The sequence below is a fragment of the Trachemys scripta genome, chromosome 6, assembly GCF_013100865.1.
Source record: "Trachemys scripta elegans isolate TJP31775 chromosome 6, CAS_Tse_1.0, whole genome shotgun sequence".
Taxonomy (NCBI): domain Eukaryota; kingdom Metazoa; phylum Chordata; order Testudines; family Emydidae; genus Trachemys; species Trachemys scripta.
In genome coordinates this window covers 37758909-37782822 of record NC_048303.1, presented here as the reverse complement: position 1 = coordinate 37782822, position 23914 = coordinate 37758909, and the positions used below count along the sequence as shown (strand labels likewise).

The 23914-nt window shown below is 41.2% G+C and overlaps 1 protein-coding gene across 1 annotated transcript in view; it reads right to left on the bottom strand.

Moving 5' to 3' along the window:
* Positions 1-23914, bottom strand: part of CWC27 (CWC27 spliceosome associated cyclophilin) — a 206432-nt gene that overhangs the window by 73964 nt on the left and 108554 nt on the right. Inside the window, exon 11 of the mRNA XM_034773080.1 lies at positions 9937-10040. Coding sequence (XP_034628971.1) covers positions 9937-10040 — 104 coding nt within the window. The remainder of the gene's footprint in view (positions 1-9936; positions 10041-23914) is intronic.

Sequence of the window (23914 nt, the reverse complement as noted above, 5' to 3'; positions counted from 1 at the left end):
GCTTCTCAGATTCCCTCTACTGCTGCGTATGTGTCAATTTCAGTATACTTAACATGGTATATCCAATTTGAATGCTTGAATCCAACATCATTCCCTTAACTTACCAGCCATATAATACAATTTAGTGGGGTAGAGTGACAGAAACTTATAGGGAGAGGTCATAGATACCACACTGGTCCAGATCTTACAAAGACTTATATGCTTTTAAACTTATACGTATTATATGTGTTTAAATTTTGCTTACTGAGTAGGACTACTCACAATGAATAAAGTTAACCAAGCAGGAATTCTTTACAAGATCAGGGCCATACTGTCAAATTAACATTCTAAAGCATCTAGCAAGTGAGGCAAACGGATGCTCTGTCATGAAGGAGGGGCAGCTGGGCCAAACCTGAGTAGTGCTGCTACCCTATGCACCAGGCTGCAGCACCTGCAGCAGGAAGTCAGGCCCAGTCCTGAGTGACAGGAGCTGCCATTACAGAGCAAGTGTGGGGTGGGCTTGCTCCTTCACTCCCCTCCTCACCGGGCAGCAATTAGGGTTGCAGTGTCAAGGTGGAGGGTGCTGCTGCAGGTGGTCAATGCCTCTTGGTGGAGTGAGAGGGTGGCAGTGGTGTGATTTATGTATATTGTATTTACAGCAATAAATGAATTTTCATACCCATGATTTACACACCATTTCCCCCCTAAACTGTGACCTTTTTTAAGGTCTCCATGATTTTTGCTATAGAAGTGCTGAGACAAATCTGCAGCCCTAATCATAACCAAGATTTTAAATCCTTTCTTTATTTACAAGCTCAGATTGCCCTACATTGTCTGAATTTTTGCAATATTCACAACTGAGGCATTGTTTTGATAATACACCAGAGATCATCTGATACTTCATCTTTCAAAAGCAGATTAGAAAATTTGTCTAACCTTGCATCTCTATATAGCTTTGTTTTACTTGCTGAAGGTTCTGATAAAATATTTAAACTCAACGAAACCTGTAGAGGGATTAGAGAAGCAATTTAGCTAAAAGGATTGGGAAAATTTATTAAAACGCTGGACAAGGCCAACCCAGAAAAATTATTTTTGACTAACTATAAACCTTCACACAGAATTATTAAACACTAGAAATTCTTTCAAAGTAGAAATGGAAGATTGCAATTTTTGTTGAATAGACTTCAAGATATTGTATGATTTGAGATTATCCTACAGTGCCCACCCTCTCTTCCCCCTTGGCAAAACTACTACAGTAAAAGCTTGGTTATCTGGCACGTTGGAGAAATGGGGGGGGGGGGGGAAGGAGGGAGGGGTGCCGGTTAGTCAAAAATTCTAGTTAACTAAGAGTTATACTTACCAATATAATACCAATTTTCAAAGAATTAGAATACAATAGAATTAATAAAGTATAAAATAATATGCAGGTACTCACCAATCCAGTAGTTGTACTGCACTGCAGAGTAGTTGGTTTCTTGAAGCACTTAGTGTATACACGTAACGTTTTCTATACAGTAGGCTATCTTATGACACTACATATCACTATGGGCAGCGCATGGCGTACACTCAGATCACTAAAAATACACTTAACACTAAAACTATACTGAACATAATTTAATCTTTCTTTGATGATTCAGAAGGCACTTCAGGATCTTGCAGTGCCTCAAGGTCATCATTATCAATATCAATTATCACAGTAGATGTAGAAGGTGTAGGAGATTCAGCTGAATCTGTAATGGCCCTATGACACACCCTGGAAGCTGCTTTTTTGCATAAGTCCCTTATATCAGCTTGCCTATGTGTCTAAAGGAGAGTGCAGAATGTGCAACTGCATAACCTCCTGGGCAGTATATTAGTCCCGGTTACTAGACTGAAGATTTGTATTGGGAGATAGCAGAAATGTTGGTTAATAGAGCTTTCTGGTTGATAAAGTGCCGGATAACACAGCTTTTACTGTATCTAGTTACTGTATTTAAATTAGGGATTTGAGATTTCATATAGACTTCGTTTTGCTTTTCCCCTACCCCTGAAATGGGTTATATTTTACATTTCTTTCAACCACAGAAATAACTAGAAATGTCTGCAAACTGATGTGTTGTTCAACGAGTGCTTGGATCTTTTCTAATACCCATTTAAGCCTTTGAGAAAGTACACCCTGATTCTGAATATCCTCCTGTTGATTAGCCCATCTCCTTGCAAGCTCACATAATGCATATAATTCAAAACAAACAAATATTATTTTTCATGTAATACTGCAATATTAAATCTTTTTAATAAGTTTATTAAAGAGATAGTTTGGGAATTTCAAAATGTTTTAAAACAATTTCCTGTTACTAATTTTACCTTCGACTTTTAAAAAGAAAAATTCAATTTATTTTCATTATGCTATTTATTTATTGCAGTTTGGATTTGACAATGAAGAGAGACTATTCAGTTCTACTTGTTTCTAGTTAATTTATACTCAGTTTATGTTCCAAATTCTCATGGGATTGTATAATCTTGCAATGCCTGAGAGTGCTGAAAATTTAAACTGTTTTCACTTAAATTAAAAAAGATTCACAATGACATTTCTATTAGTGTTAGATTTTACAAAATTCATGTCCAAGATTAGGGAGATTCTCCCCCCAACCCCCCATTTAAGGGTCTAAGCCAATTGTCTGCTCAGGTCAAAAGAACTCCAAAACTAAAATTGGGGTACGTAGTGTGATCATCAACTAGTTCATATACTGAAATGCTTTTTTTCCTAACACACAGCTATCGAATAGCGATAGTGACACTACTGAATGAAGGCTGCAAGAAACAGTTCTAGAATACATTAAGAACAAGCAGGAGGAAAAAAGAAGTTTCTACTGAAGTCTTATTCCTATAGCTTATGTCATGTAATATGAAATAATTGTTCTATTGAATTATAACAATGTTGCACAACTGCCCAGGTGCCAAATTGTATAAGAACAATGCCGTATCAAAAAAACACATCATTTATGATTTGTCTACCTATAGTGACCTGGTCAGGGAGGGGAAGTTATTCAATGCTGGGTTATAAGATTTTCCTGTGTGAAGTCATTGGTCCAACTTCTATTAGGGCTTTGAGAAATACAAACAGGGAAGCAACACAATGGCTTCCCAGATTTAAGAAAATCTAAGTCAGGGGTGGCCAGCCATTTTAATCTGACCCTCAAGCTCCTGCTGGGTAGTGGGGTCTGGAGCTTGCCCATTCCACGTGGCTCCCGGAAACAGCGGCACGGCCCCCCTCCGGCTCCTACGCATAGGGGCAGCCAGGGGGCTCCACTCTGAGCTCTGCCCCCACCCCAAGCACCGCCCCCAAAGCTCCCATTGGCCGGAAACTGCAGCCAATGGGAGCTGCAGGGGCGGTGCCTGCAGACAGGGCAGCGTGCAGAGCTATCTGGCCGTGCCTCCGCATAGCAGCCGGAGAAGGGTCATGCCTTCTGGGAACTGCTTGAAATAAGTGCTGCCCAGAGCCTGCACCCCTGAGCCTCATCCCGTGCCCCAACCTCCTGTCCAAGTCCTGATCCCCCTCCCGCCCTCCAAACCCCTCGATCCCAGCCCAGAGCACCCTCCTGCACCCCAAGCCTTTCATCTTCAGCCCCACCCCAGGGCCCGCACTCCCAGCCGGAGCCTGCACCCCTTCCTACACCCCAGCCCCCTGCCACTGCCCCAGCCCTGATCCCCCTCCCGCCCTCCAAACTCCTCGGTCCCAGCCCAGAGCACTCTCCTACACACCAAACTCCTCATATCCAGCCCCACCCCAGAGCCTGCTCCTCCAACCGGAGCCCTCACCCCGTCCACACACACCCCACTCACCCGCCTCAGCCTGGAGCCCCCTCCCGCACCCTGAACTCCTCATTTCTAGCCCCCCTGGAGCCCGCACCTGGAACCAGAGCCCTCACCCCCTCCCACACCCCAACCCCAATTTGTGAGCATTCATGGCCCACCATACAATTTGAATTCGTAGATGTGGCCCTCGGGCCAAAAAGTTTGCCCACCCTTGATCTAGGTACACACTGGACGGACAATGGGGCCCAGCTGTTAGCTTCAATGATCCTTTATCCTTTTCCCAACACACTGTAAATCTTGTTTTGCAATGCCGAGATCTACTAGATTAAAGGACTACAAACTGTTAAAAAGGGTGTTGATTCCTGCAATGGTGGGGACACTTGCCAAGAAGCTGTCTAAGGCGACATGCTGATAGAGTGAAAGACTCTATGGGTGAGTCTCAAGGAATTGGGCCTTCCCAGGCATTAGAGAGAAGCAAGTATTGTGTTTAGGCTTGTTTGTTTTTCAAGATACATTTTTTCTTAAATGTTTTTGCATGAAATAAATGATTCTTTGCTTTAAGAAGGCTGTTTGGTTGCTGATTACTAAGGCTACGTTTATGTCTCAGAGGAATCCGTGACTTCCAGAGACCTCTGTGACATTCTCTGCTTCAGCCCCAGGGGCTCTGGGACTCTGGAGCTGGCAGCCAGCAGGGCCCTGGCAGGGTTCCAGCGACAGCAGCGACAGGCGGCCCCCTGCAAGGTTCCAGCGACAGGTGACAGACTCCTGAGGGAGCCCTCCTCAGGGTTCCAGTGACAGGTGACAACCTCGCGCGGAGGGAGGGGGATGTCTCAGGCAAGCGGCGGGGGGTATCCAGTTTTCTCTTTGGGAAATATGGTCACCATGCAGCTCCCAGCTGCTGTGGGCTGAGGGGGGCCCCCCCGGCAGTTGGAAGTTGCTATGGGCAGAAGGGGAACCCTTCAGGTCCCAGTCACCATGCTGCTGTAGCAGCAAAAGTCAGACAGGTCACGGGCAATAAACAAAAAATTCACGGAAGCCGTGACCTGTCTGTGACTTCTACTAAAAATAACCATGACAAAAATCTTAGCCTTACTGATTACCACCGTCGGTCTAGATGTGCAGTGTCTGAGCCTAACTCAGATCTGCTGAGATAATCACAGTTGATTACACAGGAGACTGCAACCCAGTAACTGTCAGAGTGGGAGAATCATGTGATTTCCATCCCAAGCAAAAGGTGATGGTCACAGACCCTGAGAAGGTGAGCTCCAAGAGACCAGGAAGGATCAGAAGTGCAGTTCAACTGGTAACTACCACATCCATATATCTATATCAAACCGTGTACCATCTTGGTAATTTTCCTGTGCATTCACCTACAAACAGTTATATAAAAAAATTCTCTACTGCAGTTAGATCACAACATATGTTACTAGTAATTCTAGGTACATCAGAATAGATGCTCTGAATGTTTTCTTCATACTTTTTATTATCAAGGATTATTATTTGTTACTTGTGTTACCGTAGCACCTAGCAGGATGAGTTGACCGCAACAACTGATGTTGACATTATCTAACTGTTTCAATATTGTGCTTCACTTAATCACGCATTAATCAACATTTCTTCTTTGACTGGAACATACTCATGTTTAACTTCTTTCATGCAGTAGCATCTCTGTTTTAATCTTGGGCTCTGTGATACTGCCATGGACTTTTGAATGTTATTAAAACTTTCACAGTCAATGAACACATCATTCTAATACACATTTGATCACAGTTCTTTGATATCAGTATAAGGAATAGATCACCAAGGCCTGGTCCACACTAACCCCCCACTTCGAACTAAGGTACGCAAATTCAGCTACGTTAATAATGTAGCTGAATTTGAAGTACCTTAGTTCGAACTTACCGCGGGTCCAGACGCGGCAGGCAGGCTCCCCCATCCATGCCGCGTACTCCTCTCGCCGAGCTGGAGTACCGGCGTTGACGGCGAGCACTTCTGGGATCGATCCCAGAAGATCGATTGCTTACCGCCAGACCCAGAGGTAAGTGTAGACCTAACCCAAGATAGTATTATAGTTCGCATGGCCTATTTTTCATTTATCTATTTTTTAATTCTATATCAAAATCTAAGCTTTGAGACAAGAGTATAAAGGGAGGAGCTATCCACCCATCCTTCTGTTCCTCTGTACCAAGCTCTTAGATGATAGACTCTGATGCACTGGGGATGGAGAGTGGGTCATGTAGTGGACATATGCAATACATCTTGAAGAATAACAGTTACAAGGTGACTGTTTTTTCTTCGAGTGATTTTGCATATGTCCATTACTAGGTGACTCCCAAGAACTTTCCCTTTGAGGTGGGGATAAGAGTCTCGTTGTAAGGAGGACTACAGAACTGCTTTTTTACATTCTCATCTTCCTTTGATGCGGTAGTAATATCTAATATCTAGCAAAGGTGTGGGCCACATTGCTGTTCTGCACACGTTCCACGACAGGGACATTTCCCACAAAACCATAGAGGTTGAATGTGCTTGTGACAGGTATGACAATATCCTAGGCAAACTTTATGGAGTTAAGTTAAACTTCTAAAGTAAGTTTAATATCTTTGGAGTTCATTATATTGTAAATGCCAATGTTTGTGCACTATTGTGGGATTTTATAGATGGAAGGATTTTTTTAGGAGGAAGGATTAATGCAATCTCTGGGAGATAATGTGAACTTCAAAAGACTATGCTGAACAATATAGTAGACACAATTAACCTTTTACGACAATGTGTGTGAAGTGGAACTCCTAGGAAGTATGGGGGAAGAGGAGATTGCAACCCCTCACCTACAAACTCATCCTTTGAAGCTTTTCCCTGAGGAGGGAGCATTTTGTCTGATGATCCCTTGTTACATGAGGGCAATTCAAAGACCCAATATGGATTCTCCAGGGACCAATAGACTAAAAAAGGACTATTGAATAAATAGCCTGAGTTTAAGATGACTCAGAGCCTTCTTGCTGATCCAGCAAATAGACTGGACTTCTGGTCCACAGAGGGCTCCAATATTAGGGAAGCATTGGAAGGACCTGGGCTATGAGGCCCCATAAGATAGCATTCTAGATCTAAGATGAGGCTGTTATGAACTTCTGACCACAAAAGGCCCCATAGGGGGTGGGGGTGGGGGCAGGTTTGAAGGACTTGCCTGCCAGAGCCCATGTTGCAGCTAGTTGGGTGGATCTCTGGAAAACTTAATAGCATGCATGTAGATTCTTTTATTGTTGTTTTTTCCATTTCTCGGCTCTATGAACTATCTAAGTTACATCTGTTCTTATCTGTTTTCTCTGTAATGCTTTTAAATATGCTTGCACAGGAAGTGCTGTGTGGTAACTTACAACTGTTGGCTATTAGTTTCAGAAGAGAAGGTAAGAGAAGCCTGCTTAGGGAGCCTGTCATTGGTGGGAATAACACAGTGAAGGCAGGGAACTAGTAAAGCCTGGAAATACACCAGTCAGGAGGGAGAGAGAGGTAGGTCTCCATCCAAGAAAGGCAATAGCTAGGAAGCCAGAAACTTGAGAGTGAATGTCCTTGCTGTACCACTAAGGGGAAATTCAGGAGCAGTTGGCCTGAACTGTAACAGTGTTCTGGTTGCATACACAGAACTTTTCTGGATGCCCTTGATCTTGTAACACATGACAAAACAACTGGTCCACTTGGACAGGCTTTGCACTGTTACAGGATGCCCCTTCATTTGTTCCACAAAAGACCCAAGAAGGCTTTGTTCTTTCCAGATAAAAAGCTAGTACTCTGCAAACATCCAAATTGTGAAGCTTTTGTTCATCCTTATGAGACTGTGCTTTTGGAAAGAAGACCAGAAAATATATTGATTGATTGAGGTGGAAATCAGATACTACTTTGGAAAGAAACTTAGGGCTGGTCTACATTAGGGAGGCAGGGGGGATCAATCTAAGATACAACTTCAGCTAAGTGAATAGCGTAGCTGAAGTCGAAGTATCTTAGATTTATTTACTTGGGGTCCACACAGTGCGGGATCGACGGCCGCGGCTCCCCCATCGACTCCGCTACTGCCACTCACTCCAGTGGAGTTCCAGAGTCGACGGGGAGCACGTTCGGAGATCGATATATCACGTCTTTATGAGACGCGATATATCAATCCCCGATAAATCGATTGCTACCCGCTGATACGGCGGGTAGTCCGGACGTACCCTTAGGGTGTAGCCTACGCTGTACCTTCCCCTTGTAAAAACTGTGTACGAAGAATCCGTCACCAGAGCATGCTGCTCTCCTACTCTTCTTGCTGAGGTGATGGCTATTAAAAAGGAAACCTTTGCTGAGAGGTGTAACAACCAGCTGGTGGCTTGTGGTTCAAAATGGGGACCCGTAAGGGCTGAGTTCAAATCCCACTGTGGAGCAGGGACAGTCTTTCTAGGCCTTTAAGGAATGTGATGATCATAGGGTTAGAAAATACAGTCCAATCTATAACACAAGGATGAAAACACCAAAATTGCGGCCAGGTGCACATTGATATAGCTGAATGCCAAACTTGACTGTTGAATGTAACAAAATAATCCAATATCTTTTGAATTATAGATTGCATAGGAGACACATTGTGGGGAGCCATCCAGATAGAGGATCACTTCTACTTCCGCTGACTTAATGCGCTTAGTGTGGACATACGCAACTGACTGTATAAAACTGATTTCTAAAAATCGATGTCTATAAAATCGACCTAATTTCGTAGTGTAGACATACCCTTAGATGCATCTAAAGTCCTACCTCTTTTGGAGCAACAAAAGCTCAAACTATTAATCAAAGTCTCTCAACAAATCTACCTCTGTCTGGTCTCTGTCTTCAATCTCCTTCCACTACTCTGGAGTCTTCTCCTCCAACTCTGAGGATGAGTACTGGCTCCTCAGAATGAGTCTCTCTGAAGGCTCTGCTCTTTTGCAGATTCTGACTCAGGCTCCTTCACCGGAGTCCCTTTGGGTTCTCCTCTTCAGACTGAACCTTCTCCCCTTTTATGAGCACCAGGTATCTGTTTAGTTATCACCTGATGCCTTCCAGTCCTACCCATCTGGTTGAGAAACAAGTAATTAGGTACATATGACGCCCGTCATAATTAATTAGCTATTAAACCCTTTACAGCCTGTCATTGGGTTACAGTAGACAATTGGTAAAGAAAAAGAAAAAAAGGACAAAAGAAAGAGCTCAAAGACCTGAAAATTATTACCACTAAATAACTGAAAACAAGAAACTAACTAAAAATGGTTTGTTCGCTGAAGGAACAAACAGACAACATGCTTCGACCACCAGCCATGGACAGTAAGAAGAAACTGAAGGATGGGCGGGGAGGCTCCATACTTTACATCCTCGGCTCAGAGCACGAGAATACCAGGTAGAGGTGTGGCCCTCATTACGGGTACTACTAAAGAAAACTCTCCAGCACCGGTGCATGAGATGTGCACAACCTAGTCTAATGGACATACGCAATCACTCAAAGAAGAACGACCAGATTCAGGGGTGGCAATGGAACTGGATTCATGTTATATCAAATGTTCTTCCAGTTAAATTTTGCACGTCAGTGGTTTCAGCTGAACAAAATCATATTACAGCAATGAAAAATTTTAAGGATACAACAAAACACATTTTTCATTAACTTTGCCAGAGCCGATATTTTCTATGGTCCCTATTCAGCAAGGTACTTAAGCAATTGATTTTACGCATGTGAACAGTCCCATTGAAATCATTCACAGGAGTTGTAGCAGTTTGAAGTCAATGGAACTATTAACATGCTTAAGGTTAGGCACCGCTTATATCTGTTACAGCCTGTAATATAGCAAGATAGTATCTTTTTTAGGGAATACAGTAATATAGAGTAACAACAATGGAAATTTCAGCTTCAGCAGCTCTCCAATCAATGTATATGCATGGAACAAACATACAGATAAATTTGTTTGATAGAGTTTTGTCATTTTATATTTTTGTACACTTGTATACTTTTGTTGCTACTGTTGTAAATTTGTAAGGAATTTTTTTTGCTTGTAGATTATCCAATTCAGCAATCCTATTTAAATTCATCCACATGAAACCCAATAATCATAGATGTTGAAGATGAGAAATTAACTAAAACATTTACAGTTACCACCTTCTATGATATGTGCTTACCTTCCTCTTTCTTTTCTTTTGATTTTGTAGAATTTTCTTCTCTCTTTTGCTTTGCTTCTAGTAGTTCACGTTTCAGCTGGCGTACTTCTTTGCGTAGTTCCTCACTGCAAAGAGAACAATATTTACATGAGTCTAATCTTCTAAGAATGTAAAGCCACTCAGGAGAAACAGAGTCAAAGTTAATAGGCAGTAAATCTCTGATGTAAACAAACGGAATGTATTGCCTCACTCTTGTTAAGTTTGGTATGAAGAACTTGGCTTAAAAGTCAATTGGAACCTTAAAAAAAGCTCTTCTTTACATTAGCAAAGACAACAAGAGAGTATGATAAATGGTTTCTTTTAAGAGCCCATTAGAAATATGTCAAACGCACAAGACAACCAGAACAGGGACCCTACATTTATATTTTGATTCATTAATTTAACATTGTATCATCCATAATACTTAACTACAAGAACCACACTTAAAGGAAATAAAAAGCAGAGGGATCTAAAAACAAACATAACATTGTCTTGTGAAATTCAATTTACTGAAGTGATAATTCTTCCAATCTAAGATTTCAAATATGGACAGTAAATGGAGTTGACGAATCTGCATAAATATAATCCAATACAAAGTAAGAATTTTTAAAATTATATTTTGAGTGTTATGAACTTTACAAAACAATGAACATCTGAAAAAGGCAGAATGGAGAAAACCAAAAGGGTGAGACAGATGTTATATTAACACTGAGTGATTTGTCTGTTTTGTTAATTTATAATATGTTTTAAACATTTTCTGCTGAACTTCCGTATTATGATCAGAATGATACTTGTTTGCTTTCAAATTACTTTTTCTAGGGGGATTGTTTCTTTGGTTCTTCAATTATTAATAAAATTATGTAGATGAATTATTGACTGTCCAAAGCTATCCCCCAAAAGTGTTTGTTCAATTCTTGCAAAAGACGATCATACTGTATGAAGGGATAATTCATTGAGTTCCAAAATGAAGTCTGGTTAGTGATAGAAAAAGTGTGAAAGCCATGATTACTGGTCACTATTTCAAGCTTTTTTGGTATTCTAATTTATATATTCTCGGTTTTGCTTTTCAATTTGTAACTGAGTTAGTGCTCATGAAAGTGACTGAATAGGAACATTGGCTAGAGCTGAGCATAATGTAGGAATGTGCTGTGCAAGCTTCCCCCCGCCAGTTCTGTCAGTGCACTTTAATTCTGATCTGTAATACCCTTGTTATTCCAGTCCTGGGCCTCTCGAGTCAAAACTTGGAATTATGTGCTGATTAATTCTTTTGATTTTTATTTTTAATCGTGTGTGAATGGGATGCTTGTGAAAAGTAGCAGAATAACTAGAATATGAAATCACTGATTTATTTACAAAAAATGGTCAGGAATAGTGCAAACTCTGCCCTATTGTCTGAAGGGACCACTTAGGCTTAGAGGACAGTCTTAACTCTATGCTTATTCAATCCTTCACATCTGTAAGATACTTTTGTTGTTTCACTTTGCTAACAGGTGCAGGAACACTTCAGGGTAGCTGCAGGTTAATTCTTGCTGACTCACTTAGGCTTTTAATGTTTACTCTGAATATAAAGGAGATTGACATATTCCCTAGAGAGAAAGCTTAGATCTCAGATGCACAGACCAAAGAAGTACCCCTAAGTCAGCTAAAACTGGGCCATCTTTAACAACACCAGCAACCACTTCCTCCCCGGGGGCAGCTTCACCCGATTTGCTGACTGGAGGTTTATCAACAGGGGCCGGCTCAATTGTGTCCCACTGAACAGAACCGTCCGCAACAGGAATTGGGACAAGCGATGCAGGAAGTACGGCTACACCAATGAGATGTTACCCCACGTCCTGCGTAGCTGCAAGCCCCATTGGAGAGCTTGGTAGCTGCGACACAACGCCATCCAAGATTACCTGGCCAGAGCCATCCCGCCACCTGTGGGGAAGGTTGCCGTAAATTCTGCCATCCCCGGAACCAACAGCGGCCGGTCAGCGTCATCACCAACAAGGACTGGAAGATGATCATCATGATGGACGTCACGGTGCCCTTTGAGAACAGGACCCCGGCCTTCTATGATGCCCAAGCTCGAAAAGTAGAGAAATATGCCCCTCTGGCCAAAACCTTGAGAGCTAAGAGTTACCAGATCCAGACACAGGTACTGATCATCGGAGCCTTAGGTGCATGGGACCCCAGTAACTAGCGAGTGCTGACAGAATGTGGAAACAGCCAACGCTACACTCAGCTGATGCAGCAACTCATCGTGCCAGATGCAATCAGATGGTCAAGGGACAGCTACCTAGAACACATCACCGACATCGGCAATACCAGGAGGGATGAGCTGGAGTGCCGATGAGAAGTGCAGTCAGGAAAGTAACAAATACTTTCCCTCATGGATTGTATTTTCTAAATAGACAACCAATCTCATTCTCAATTACTGAGAGATAATCTCCACTCATTGATATATTTTGCTTTCCACAACCAAATCCCTGTACAACTTTTTATGAGTGATGTACCCGAGTATTCGGATTCTAATATCTAAACTGTATGGTTAAATCTATTCACCTAAAATTGGGTTATTGCTGATTATGTACTCTATGTATCCTATGACTTTTAAAAACTAACTTTATATTTGTGGATAATCTAATCACTATACCCAGATGTACAGACACTGTTTTCCCAACCTATGTATTATATATATTTTTTTACATTAGCTTTAATAAAATGTTTAAATTTGTGCTCTCGACACTGTTTACTGGAAGTTGGACAGAGACCAACATATTTCACATAGATCATCAAGTAGCCAACTGGTAAGAATTTGCCTGACAACTGACCGGGGCTACATTTTAATCAGCTTCTAGAGGTGAAGAGTAGGTTTGTGATGTGCAAAAACATGAATTAGGATGAACCTAAACAACTTAGTTTTCCACTTATAACCTGTGATAATGAAGGGGGGGAGGGGTAGCTCCCTTTTAGGGACCCAGCCAGCAAGTTATCTATAAAATCCCTCTTAGTAGCTGTTCTCTAATTGGTCTACCTGTAAAGGGTTAAAAAAAGTGAGTGGGCACCTGGCCAAAAGAGCCAATGGGAAGGCTAAAACTTTTTAAAATTGAAACAAGACTCCCCTTTTGATGTCTGTTGTTCTCCAGAGAGAGAGAACAGAGCAGCGATGCTGTAAGAAGCTTGGGGCTAGGTATGAAAAATCATCAGATCATATCTAGAAACTACTCATTTGAAACCCCAGATGTATAAGTAGATCAGGAAATGTCTAGGAAGACGTGATTAGATTTATTTCTTTATTTCTTTATGGCAGGTGGACTCCTCTGTGCTAACCCCAAATGCTTTTGTTTTGCTTGTAACCTTTAAGATGGACCTCAAGAATGTTATTCTTGATGCTTAATCCTTGTTTGTTTGTTTTTTTAAATCTAGCAATAGCCTATGTTTCCAGATGTATTTTCTTTCTTTTTGTTTTTAATAAAAATTATCTTTTTAAGAACAAGATTGGATGTTTGTGTCCTAAGAGGTCTGTGCACGTGTTGTTTAATTAGCTGGTGGCAACAGCCGATTTCCTTTGTTTTTCTTTCTCAGCTCTTCCCCGGGGATATGCATGCATGCATGTATGTGTATGTGTGTATGTCAGAGAGAGAGAGAGAGAGAGAGAGGGCTTCAAGGTACCCCACAAGAAGGAATTCCCAAGTGCACCTTCCTGAATTCTCAAAGGGTTTTGCACTTCGGTGGTGGCAGCATCTACCCATCCAAGGTCAGAGAAAAGCTGTAACCTTGGGAGTTTAATAAAAGCCTGGAGTGGTGAGTAATAATTTTTAGAGTCCTTGTGGGCCCCACCTTTGGCAATTGAAGTGCCAGAGTGGGGAATCAGCCTTGACATAACTGAAGTCTGTATTTGAACCCAAGTCATTCTTTCATCTCAAAATGCTAACCCTTCAAGAAAACATAGAGTCCATGCATTTATCAAGACTTAGTAAGTCTTGACTCCACTCAATTAAAAAAAAAAATCCTTAAAGTTCCTTAAAACTTCTCAAAACATTTCAGACTCATTTGCAATTGCTGTGTTAGGAACACAAGCTCTCCTACATGGGTTTTTCCCACATACTGGATAGGAACACCCTCTGGATAGGAACTTCCACTTGGACACCAATTGAATGTTTTACACAGGAGTCCCACAGCATAATGGCTTCCTGACACAAGGGAGAGGAGCATGCACCCCCGTTTGTTGAAATAGAACATTGCTGTTGGATTTTCCATCATCACTGATACACACTGTCCGGTTAGGTAAGAACAATGTCTGACATGCTAGGTGCATTGCTATTAGTTCTCTGACATTGATGTGGAGAACCAGATCTGCTTGCGCCCAGAGGCATTGAGTTCTGCGGTCTCCCAGATGAGCTCTCCCTTAACCAATGTCAGAGATGGCTGTAGGGCAGCAAAGGGGCCTGAGCACACCTCCTGAGCGTCAATCCACCACCGGAGGGAGTCAAGGACTGGGCGAAGCAGGGTCACGATCCTGTCCAAGCTGCCCCGGGCTGGGCGATACACTGACATGAGCCACGACTGGAGCGGTTGAAGCCTGAATCTGGCGTGCTGCACCACATAGGTACAGGCTGCCATGTGCCTGAGCAGTTTCAGGCAGTTTCTCGCTGTAGTGGTGGGGAACTGCATGACGCCTCGGATTATGTTGCTGAGGGCCTGAAACCTTGCCTGTGGCAGGTATGCCCTGGCTTGGGTAGAGTCCAGCACTGCGCCTCTGAATTCTACCCTCTGGACAGGAGACAGAGTCGATTTCGCTTCGTTTAGGAGTAGACCCAGGCTGTCGAAGGTGGCTCTGATAAATGTGATCTGAGCTTCTACTTGGGTCCTGGTACGGCCTTTGATCAGCCAGTTCTCGAGGTATGGAAACACCTGTATCTGATGACACTGCAAGAATGCGGTGGCGATGACTGCCATGCACTTGGTGAAGACTTGAGGTGCTTCTGACAGGCCAAAATGGGAGGACAGTAAATTGGTAGTGGGTACCATTGACCACAGACCTGAGGTACTTCCTGTGGGGCTGAGTGATTGTGATGTGAAAGTACATGTCAAGGGTGGCATACCAATCTCCTGGATCTAGTGAGGGGATGATGGCAGCTTCAAAAGTGTCTGGGATAGAGGGGGACTCCAACTCCTCCACCTGTCACTGTCTGTCCAGGGAGTCGCTGGGCGCCGGGCTCAATGGTCCCCTCCGGGGAACCGAAGTCAACGGCGCTAACTCCTGGTCCTTGGGCGCTGAGTGCTCCTTTGTGGAATGCATTGTTGTTGCACTTGGCGCTGCCTTTGGCACTGGGGAACGACCCCTGTCCGTTGTCCTGTGCAGCACTGATGAGTGCAAGCAGTGCCTGGTTTATTTGCGCCGCCTGCGATGCTGAGGAGCACCAGTGTTGAGGGTCTCTCGAATCAGAGTCTTTCCTCTGTGCCATGTCCTGCACTGAGGCTGGAGCGCTACGGACTGATGCACTCGGTGCTGGATCCTGGCACTCCATGGCGGGCTGTGGACGGAGAGCGGAGTCCATGAGAAGTTGTTTCAGACAAAAATACTGCTCTTTCTTTGTCCTAGGGTGGAAAGACTGCAGATTTTGCACCTGTCTGGTGCTCTTCCCCCAGACACTTCAGGCACGTGTCGTGGGGGTCGCCTGTTGGCATGGGCTTACCGCAGGTCCTGCAAGGTTTAAACCCTTGGCCCTGAGGCATGCCCCAGACCCAAGGGGAGGAAAGGGACAGGGGAGGACCCCACACCCTAATCTGAACTACTTATATACACTATGTACACAAAACTAAACTAACTACTAACTAAAACATAGACTAAGACTCAGGAAGAAAGCTAAGGGAAGCACTTCCTAGGCAAGCAAATGCAGTTCTAACGACCGTCACAGAAAGTAAGCACAGTAGACAACTTTCACGCAGTAAATAAGCACTCTGACTTTCACAATAAGCCAAAAATCAAGCTAATCCCATTTCAAAAGAAGGCCAAAACAAGCCAATCCCTAAGAACCCCAACACTCTATGTGACTAGATCCCCCCCAGTGTGCAGTCTGGGACTGTGGTTGGTCCGCTGTGCACCCCTGACACTCCCCCCACCCCCTGCCCCTGCTTGCCAGAAGCCGATCAAAAAAAAAAAAAGAAGCAAATCTACAACTAGCCAAAAACTAGCCAACAAGCAACTCACAAGCCAATTAAGCCAAAAACAAGCCCAATTTCTATATTTTTTTCACTGGTTTGGCACGTCTGATAGTAAGAAGGAACTGAAGGGGGGTCGGGTTGGCATGGTCATATATTGAGCATCATGAAGGCACCACTCTAGGGGGCTCCATAGCCAAACCGATGGGAGCTGCAAAGGGAAAACTTTCCAACGACCATGCATGTGGCGCACGCACATCTGATTAGAATCAACATGAACAAGCACTCGAACAAGAATGTTATTTACATGCACAAGATTAAAGTAATTGCCAAACAAACAGAGATAAGCAGAATTTTTTCCCCAGTGTGTGATGGGGATTCATTTTTCATTGATTATAGGTTTGGATCAGGTAAATGTAAGTGTATTTCACATGATCAATGCTCTATGATTATACACAGACATTGGTGAAATACTGTCCTCTCCACTTTCTTCTGTGTTTGCATCTAATTTGCTTTGGCATGATTGTTCAGTGTTAAGCTTTCATCTGAATTTGGATTGGCATCTTCAAAGAAAAATCCGGGGACTACAGGAAATAGGACCTCAATTTGTGGTGTGTCAAGATTCTACATTTCTTTTCTCAAGATTTCAGGTGTCAGCTCGTGTGTCTTCATGACATTTTAATTACAGTAATTTGCAGTTTGCATTTTGCTGATCTAAATTCCCCATGTTTATTCTTCATTTACCAACTTAAAACACACAAATGTAACGTCCTTGGCACGGAATGGTTGCCATATTTCCACTCAGAGAACAGAGTAGATTACTGACAGTAAGTAAGCCTAATGTAGTGCATACAACATTTAGAGCACTTTGGGATAATTTATTTATCTTGTCTATACGGAGTTAAAGAACATCATGCCTATGTGGCAGGCCTCGGCACACTGCTTCTGCAAATCATAGAGATATTACAAAGAATACCTCTTAAATTAATTTCATGAACATTCATCTCACCAACAATTATCACAAAGTTTAAAGAGCTTGCCATTTATTACTGGTGATATATATTTCTATCCTTCCTAACAGTGCACTGTACCACTTCTATAAGTGGATGTATATGTTTTTTATTTTGAGGGGTGCTAAGTGGTTGGTTCTTTTGACCACTATAATTATAGTAATCTCAATATCCAATCTGAAAATTATTAAACATCTGCTCCTTTAGATGTTCAAAAATCACATTGTACTCCGTGAATACAAGAATATCACTTTATCTTTGGGATTGGCCAAAGGTACCTTTATTTTAAACTAGTGACATTACTCCCATTCGGTTATTAATATTTTAGAGGTGAAAATATATTTTCCCCACAGTACAGTATCTGTACTTTAGTTCTTGTCTCTCTCAGCTTCTGTTTTTTAAAATACTTTTTTCATAAAAAGTGCTTTAGTTGTAATCCATCCTTATTTATTGGCTATTTCACCAAACTTTAAGAATCTTTTTGGTATTTTGATCCAGTTGTTCAACCAATGCTGTTTTCTTCTCTAGAAATAAGAGTATGTAGAATCAGTTTCCAACCTGATTTTTTAAAATCTTGCAAGAGTTTAATTTCCATGAGACTAAGATCAAAAGAAAATAAGAAGTTAGTAAATGAACTCTTTTCATTCAAATTAGCAGACTATGACTACATAGTGAGCAGTTCTAAAATTTGCCCTGAGGTGATTACACGGTTGCCTCATCATCTGGCATTGATAAAATTTGTAAAATAGGTGCTGTTCTACAACTCTGGCATTATGGACTTCCTGTGTAGATTATTGTTGCAAGAGCAATGTTTAAATCACTCTTTGTGCGCACACCATTCTGTGCTTTCTTTTCTTCATTGGCAGTCATAAGGCCATGATTATTATCTATAGATTAGTGGGCAGTCACAAAAACACTTTAATTGGAGATAGTTTCCCTCTCTTTTGTACAACTTATAACATATTGTATTTTGAAAAATTACATGATAGAAACAACTCTATGATGTTTGAATTTTTCACATTTCCAGGATATGACTGTTGCAGGACTAAGTCAGGACTATAGCAATGCCATTATCTGTTGTATGACCTTCCAAACTAAAGCTCTATTAGTACATGATCTTTGCGTAAATTGCATTTTCCCCAGTTTTAAAAGATAATATTAATAGAGCACATGGCTAACTTGAGCAGGGCACCCAAGCAAACATCAAGTTTCTCCTACTTGGTTGTGGCATAGACAGGACACAGTTTTTCTCTAATCACATATTTCCCAGAATACTCAATGGCATGAATTCATCAGATGTCAACATTGTATCAGAGCAGTAGATAAAAGATTCAAGAACACGTATAATTATTGCAGGGATCATTATTGGCAGGTGAATCAGAAGCATGCCTAATAACTGTAGTGTAATCCTATCCATTCTAGTTTCACATTATTCATCTTAACATTAATACACAAATAATTACAATTTTGTCATATGGTAGATGATACAACATTGTAGAACTAAAGTCAGCCTTATTTCTGAACGTTTCAAAACAGGACTGTAAAACTGGCACTTTAGATGAAAGAGATTGTATTCTAGGTGCAACTTCAACACCTCTCTGCTGAAATTCCATCATCCTAATTATACTCCCCTAATCATACATGCCCAACAACAAATGACTGTTTTAACACCACTTGCAAGGATGGTATGTAGCAGTGTTACTATTTTATTTTAATACCCTCTTACGATAGACCATAAAACTCTGAAGTGGGATAATTAATTCAGTGGCTGTAGCACTGCCTGAGTGATATAGGCCATACTATTTTCTTGGCTGAGAATGACAGGGAAAAAAAAAATCACGCACCTCAGCACAGCTAGGATTTATTTATGCTCTGAAGGCACTAGCACATGCTGGGCTGAAATGTAAAGTGCCTCCTGAATTTCCCAGGTGCAGAATAAACAATCCTGTTACTACTCCTCTTAAGGGAGCGGCATATGCCTCTTTCCAGAGCCAGGGCCCTATTCCCTATCTTTTTTGGCTTGGTTAGTTCTACTAGCCGGACAAGAGCAAAGAGCAATCCTTTCTTACCAGAGATTGCAAGGATTGCAGTTGTGGGTTTCCTGTACAGAAGAGAGGCTCCTTGATCACCTATACTGGGTCCAACCACAACCTGGCCCTTAAACCAAAACCTTAAACTTCTGATAACTATGAATAGTTTATTTTGTATATTGAACTGCAATCACTGAACAGTAGAAATGTCACAGTAGTAAACTGATGCTTAACAACAACAGTATTCAATGAGGGTTCCTTGTATCTGAATCTAGACCCCCCACATACATGTGTATCCAACACAGTGTTTTTCATTTCAATTATCTATAAACTTGAACATTTATGACCTGCTTATGCCAAGAGATTTTTTTAAAAAATTTATATTTAGCCCCTCCTCTTTTGTAGTATTCCACCCACCTACTGTTAATATATTACCAGGAATTCATCCAGCATTGCAATATCTTGTCTAAGCTTTGTGGCTCTGTGGAATGAAGTTGATCACAGGACTGAACAGCTTTTACAGAAGACCTGAACCAACTTTTCTTATCTTTTTTTTTTTTTTTGGTTATTTCCACAGTAACTGTTAACTGCTCCTTTATAAGTCCCACAAAATCAGAAGCTTTCAATCATCAGCCTCCTGTAAAGTGCTAGTAAAATTTAAGGGTAATTTTAAATTGTTATGAGATCAGTGCAAGAAGAGCTTTAGAGTAATATTTTCATATGTGCCTATGTAACTTAGCAGCCTAAGTCTCAATTTAAAAAACAGACACTTAGTTGCTTTTAAAAAATTTACTCTTATTTTCTATTATTTTGTAGGCATGTTTCAGCTACATATCATAGAGTAGGAATCCAGAATAAGCATTAAGTCCACTAAGGATTTGTCTACATGTTCGGGTAATGCCCACTATGAGGCTGCAATTTCTAAAGTGCACTAAGTTGTTGCACATTAATAGGTCCATCAAGATCCTGCTGGTGCATGCTAAATGTTCCCTAGTGTACTTTAACATAGGGCTATTTCAAACTATGAACCCGGTAGAGCGCATTACCCCACCACATAAACAAGCCCCAATTCTAAGTGATAACTTTTTAAATACTGGCATTAGTATTCACATAAACAACAGTTTAAAACTCTTTTGCTTTGTTTTTTAAAGGAAACTTACCCTAATTATTTTTCTTAGAAAGCAATGACAGTAGCTCCTGACTATTAAGCTCTTGCTCTCTGTGACTGGAATTGGATCTTAATGAGCTGAAAGATATCAGCCATTAAATTGCTTTATCAACAAGTAGCTAACACCAATCCATTGCAGATGTATAATGGTCAGCAACTGACCATTTTGAATTATCTGTTCCATTTTATCAGAGAACCAAAAAAATTAGGGCTAGATGGGACCTGGAGAAGTCCAGCCCCCTGCACTGAGACAGGACATAAGAACATAAGTAAACACAGTGTGCAGAGTTCCTCGCTGAGAATTAGAAGTGTAAAAATTACTGTACATTACTAATAATAGCCACAGACTGATAAAGACCTGTGGGTGTGCTTAGAAAAGAATTACTATATATTATTTACTTTTTAGAGATCTCTTAACACTGGTTTAACTGGTTTGTGTGTGTGTGCATATTGATCAATACCTGTGTTTCATCTTTATATTACCAAAATATCTTCAGTTCTTCATAACAGTTTGGTGAAGCTTTCTTCACAAGGCAGACTGTTCCATGTTTCTGTTTTTATACTAAATAAGACTCTATATTTTTCATCAACATTTTGTATGATTAATAAAGGGATAATGTCAATTTGAAAATTATTCAACATAAAAAAAGTTTTAATTCTACACCTGTCTTTAACTGACACATAATAGAGGTCTCATGTTGTATTAAAACATCCTTGGATTGTCTAAAAATTATGACAATTTTTTTTAACTCAAGTGTTGCATTCAACATGGGGTAGTCTATATTAGACTTTATGATGACAGATAAAAAGGAATGGGTCACAGAACTAAAATTTAATGATGGCTTGGGTGCAACTGATCATGACTTGATTATATTTGTTATGTGCACACACAAAAAAGTTCCAAGTAACATATTCCCGGTACTTTAAAATGGATAATTTCATAAAGCTGAACACAATTAAGAGTTAAATCAGCTGGGAAGAGAACGACATTTGGAAACTTAAGAACATTTTTCTAGATACTCAAAAAGGCATAACAACAAAATCGAAAAAGAAAGCCACATTGGTTAAAAGAATTTATGTGGCTTAGAGGGGAAGTAAAAGCAGCTATAATAAAATAAAATAAAAATATATAAAACCAATAGAAAACAGGGGAAGTTGAAAGCAATAAATATAAATTAGAATCTAGGAATTGTTAAATCGATAAGGGAAGCAAAGGAGAAACCTATGGTCAGCGGAGTTAAGGACAATAAGAAAGAGGTTTTAAACATATAGTAGGGACAAAAGGAATCATAACACTGATACTGAGTCATTACTAGATGAAAATGGTAGAACTGTCAAAAGTAATGCAGAAAATGCAGGAGTGTTCAATAAATATTTCTGTTCTGTAATGCGTGTGTGTGTGTGGGGGGGGGGAGGACAGGGACAAGTGATGTAGTCATATCATATGATGATGATGAATACTTTCCATTCCAATAGTAACTCGGCAGAACATTGAAGAGTAGCTATTGTAAAATCAGCAGGTCCAGATAATTTGCATCTAAGTTTTAAAAGTTCTGATTGAGAAACTCTCTGGACTGTTAATGTTGATTTTCAAAAAGTCCTAGAACAATGAGAAAGTTGTAGGAGTGGAAGAAACCTAATGCTGTCACAGTATTTTAAAAGAGTAAATGGGATGACCTGGATATCCATAGGCTATCAACCAGACAACATCCTGGACAAAATAATGGTGTTGCTGATAAAGAACTCAATTGACAAAGAATTGAGAGTAATACAATTAATGACAATCAACATGTCTATGAAAATTAGATCTTGTCAAACTAACACCTTTTTGATGAGATTACAAATTTGGTTTACAAAGGTAATGGTGTTGATGTAATACACTTAGATTTCTGTAAAGCATTTGATTTGATTTGTTGTAAAGCACAACAATTTGATTAAGAAACTAAAACCATATAAATATCAAGACGGCACACATTAAGTAGATTAAAAAAAACCAGCTGATAGGTCTCAAAATGTAATTGTAAATGGGGAAATCATTGAGTGGGATCCCAGAGGGATAAATTCTCAGCCCTAAGCTATTTAATCCTGGGAACACTAGAACCCAGGTTGTGCATTCCCTCACTCCCACCACATGGCCTGGGGAGACAACTGCAGACTGGATCCAAGCAGAGACTCCAGATGGTGGGGCTGGAACACCCAAATCATACCTTTGGTCCCACTGACATTCAGAGAACTTTCTACAGTTTTTACTGGACTTTCTTTGCCCTATTTAGATTGGCTGCCTGCTCCAACAAACTCAAACGAACAATAAGACACAATATTTTTAATAGTGAGAGTAATTAATCATCGGAATAATTTATCCTCTGAGTTATGGTGGATTCTCTATCACAAGAAATTTTTAAATCAAGGTTGGGTGTTGTTCTAATAGACACACTTTAGGTTAAATAGCAATCAATACAGGGAAGTATTATGGCCTGTCTTATGCAGGAGCTCAGACTAGATAGTTCCAATGGTCTCTTCTGGCATTATAATTATGAATCCTCTTCTACTTTTATGGCTTTATAATAATATTTTCTTATTTAAAAAATGCTTTTTCTCTCCCTTGCTTCCGTTCGTCTTTCACCCACCACCATCAGTAGAAAATGACTAAGGGGCTACTATGCCACCATCATATAAGGTGGATAGAAGGCTAGCTAGATCGTTGGGCTCACCAGTTAGTGATAAATGGCTCGATGTCTAGTTGGCAGCCGGTATCAAGTGGAGTGCTCCAGGGGTCTGTGCTGGGGTCGGTTTTGTTCAACATGTTCAGTAATGATCTGGATGATGGGATGGTTTGCACCCTCAGCAAGTTCACAAGATGACACAGCTGAGGTGAGAGGTAGATATGCTGGAGGGTAGGGATAGGGTCGAGAGTGACCTAGACAAATTGGAGGATTGAGCTAAAAGAAATCTGATGAGGTTCAACAAGGACAAGTGCAGAGTCCTACACTTAGGATGGAAGAATTTCATGCACTGCTACAGGCTGGGGACCGACTAAGTGGCAGTTCTACAGAAAAGGACCTGGGGATTACAGTGGATGAGAAGCTGGATACGAGTGTGCCCTTGTTGTCAAGAAGGCTAACGGCATATTGGGCTGCATTAGTAGGAGCATTGCCAGCAGATTGAGTGAAGTGATTATTTCCCTCTATTCAGCAATGGTGAGGCCACATCTGGAGTATTGTGTCCAGTTTTGGGCCCCCTCACTACAGAAAGGATGTGGACAAATTGGAGAGAGTCCAGAGGAGGGCAACGAAAATGATTGGGGGCTAAGGCACATGACTTATGAGGAGAGGCTGAGGGAACTGGGCTTATTTAGTCTGCGGAAGAGAAGAGTGAGGGGGGATTTGATAGCAGCTTTCAACTACCTGAAGAGGGGTTCTAAAGAGGATGGAAGTAGGTTGTTCTCCGTAGTGGCAGATGACAGAACAAGGAGCATTGGTGTCAAGTTGCAGTGGGGGAGGTCTAGGTTGGATATTAGGAAAAATTATTTCACTAGGAGGGTGGTGAAGCACTGGAATGGGTTACCTAGAGGGGTGGTGGAATATCCATCCTTAAAAACCCCT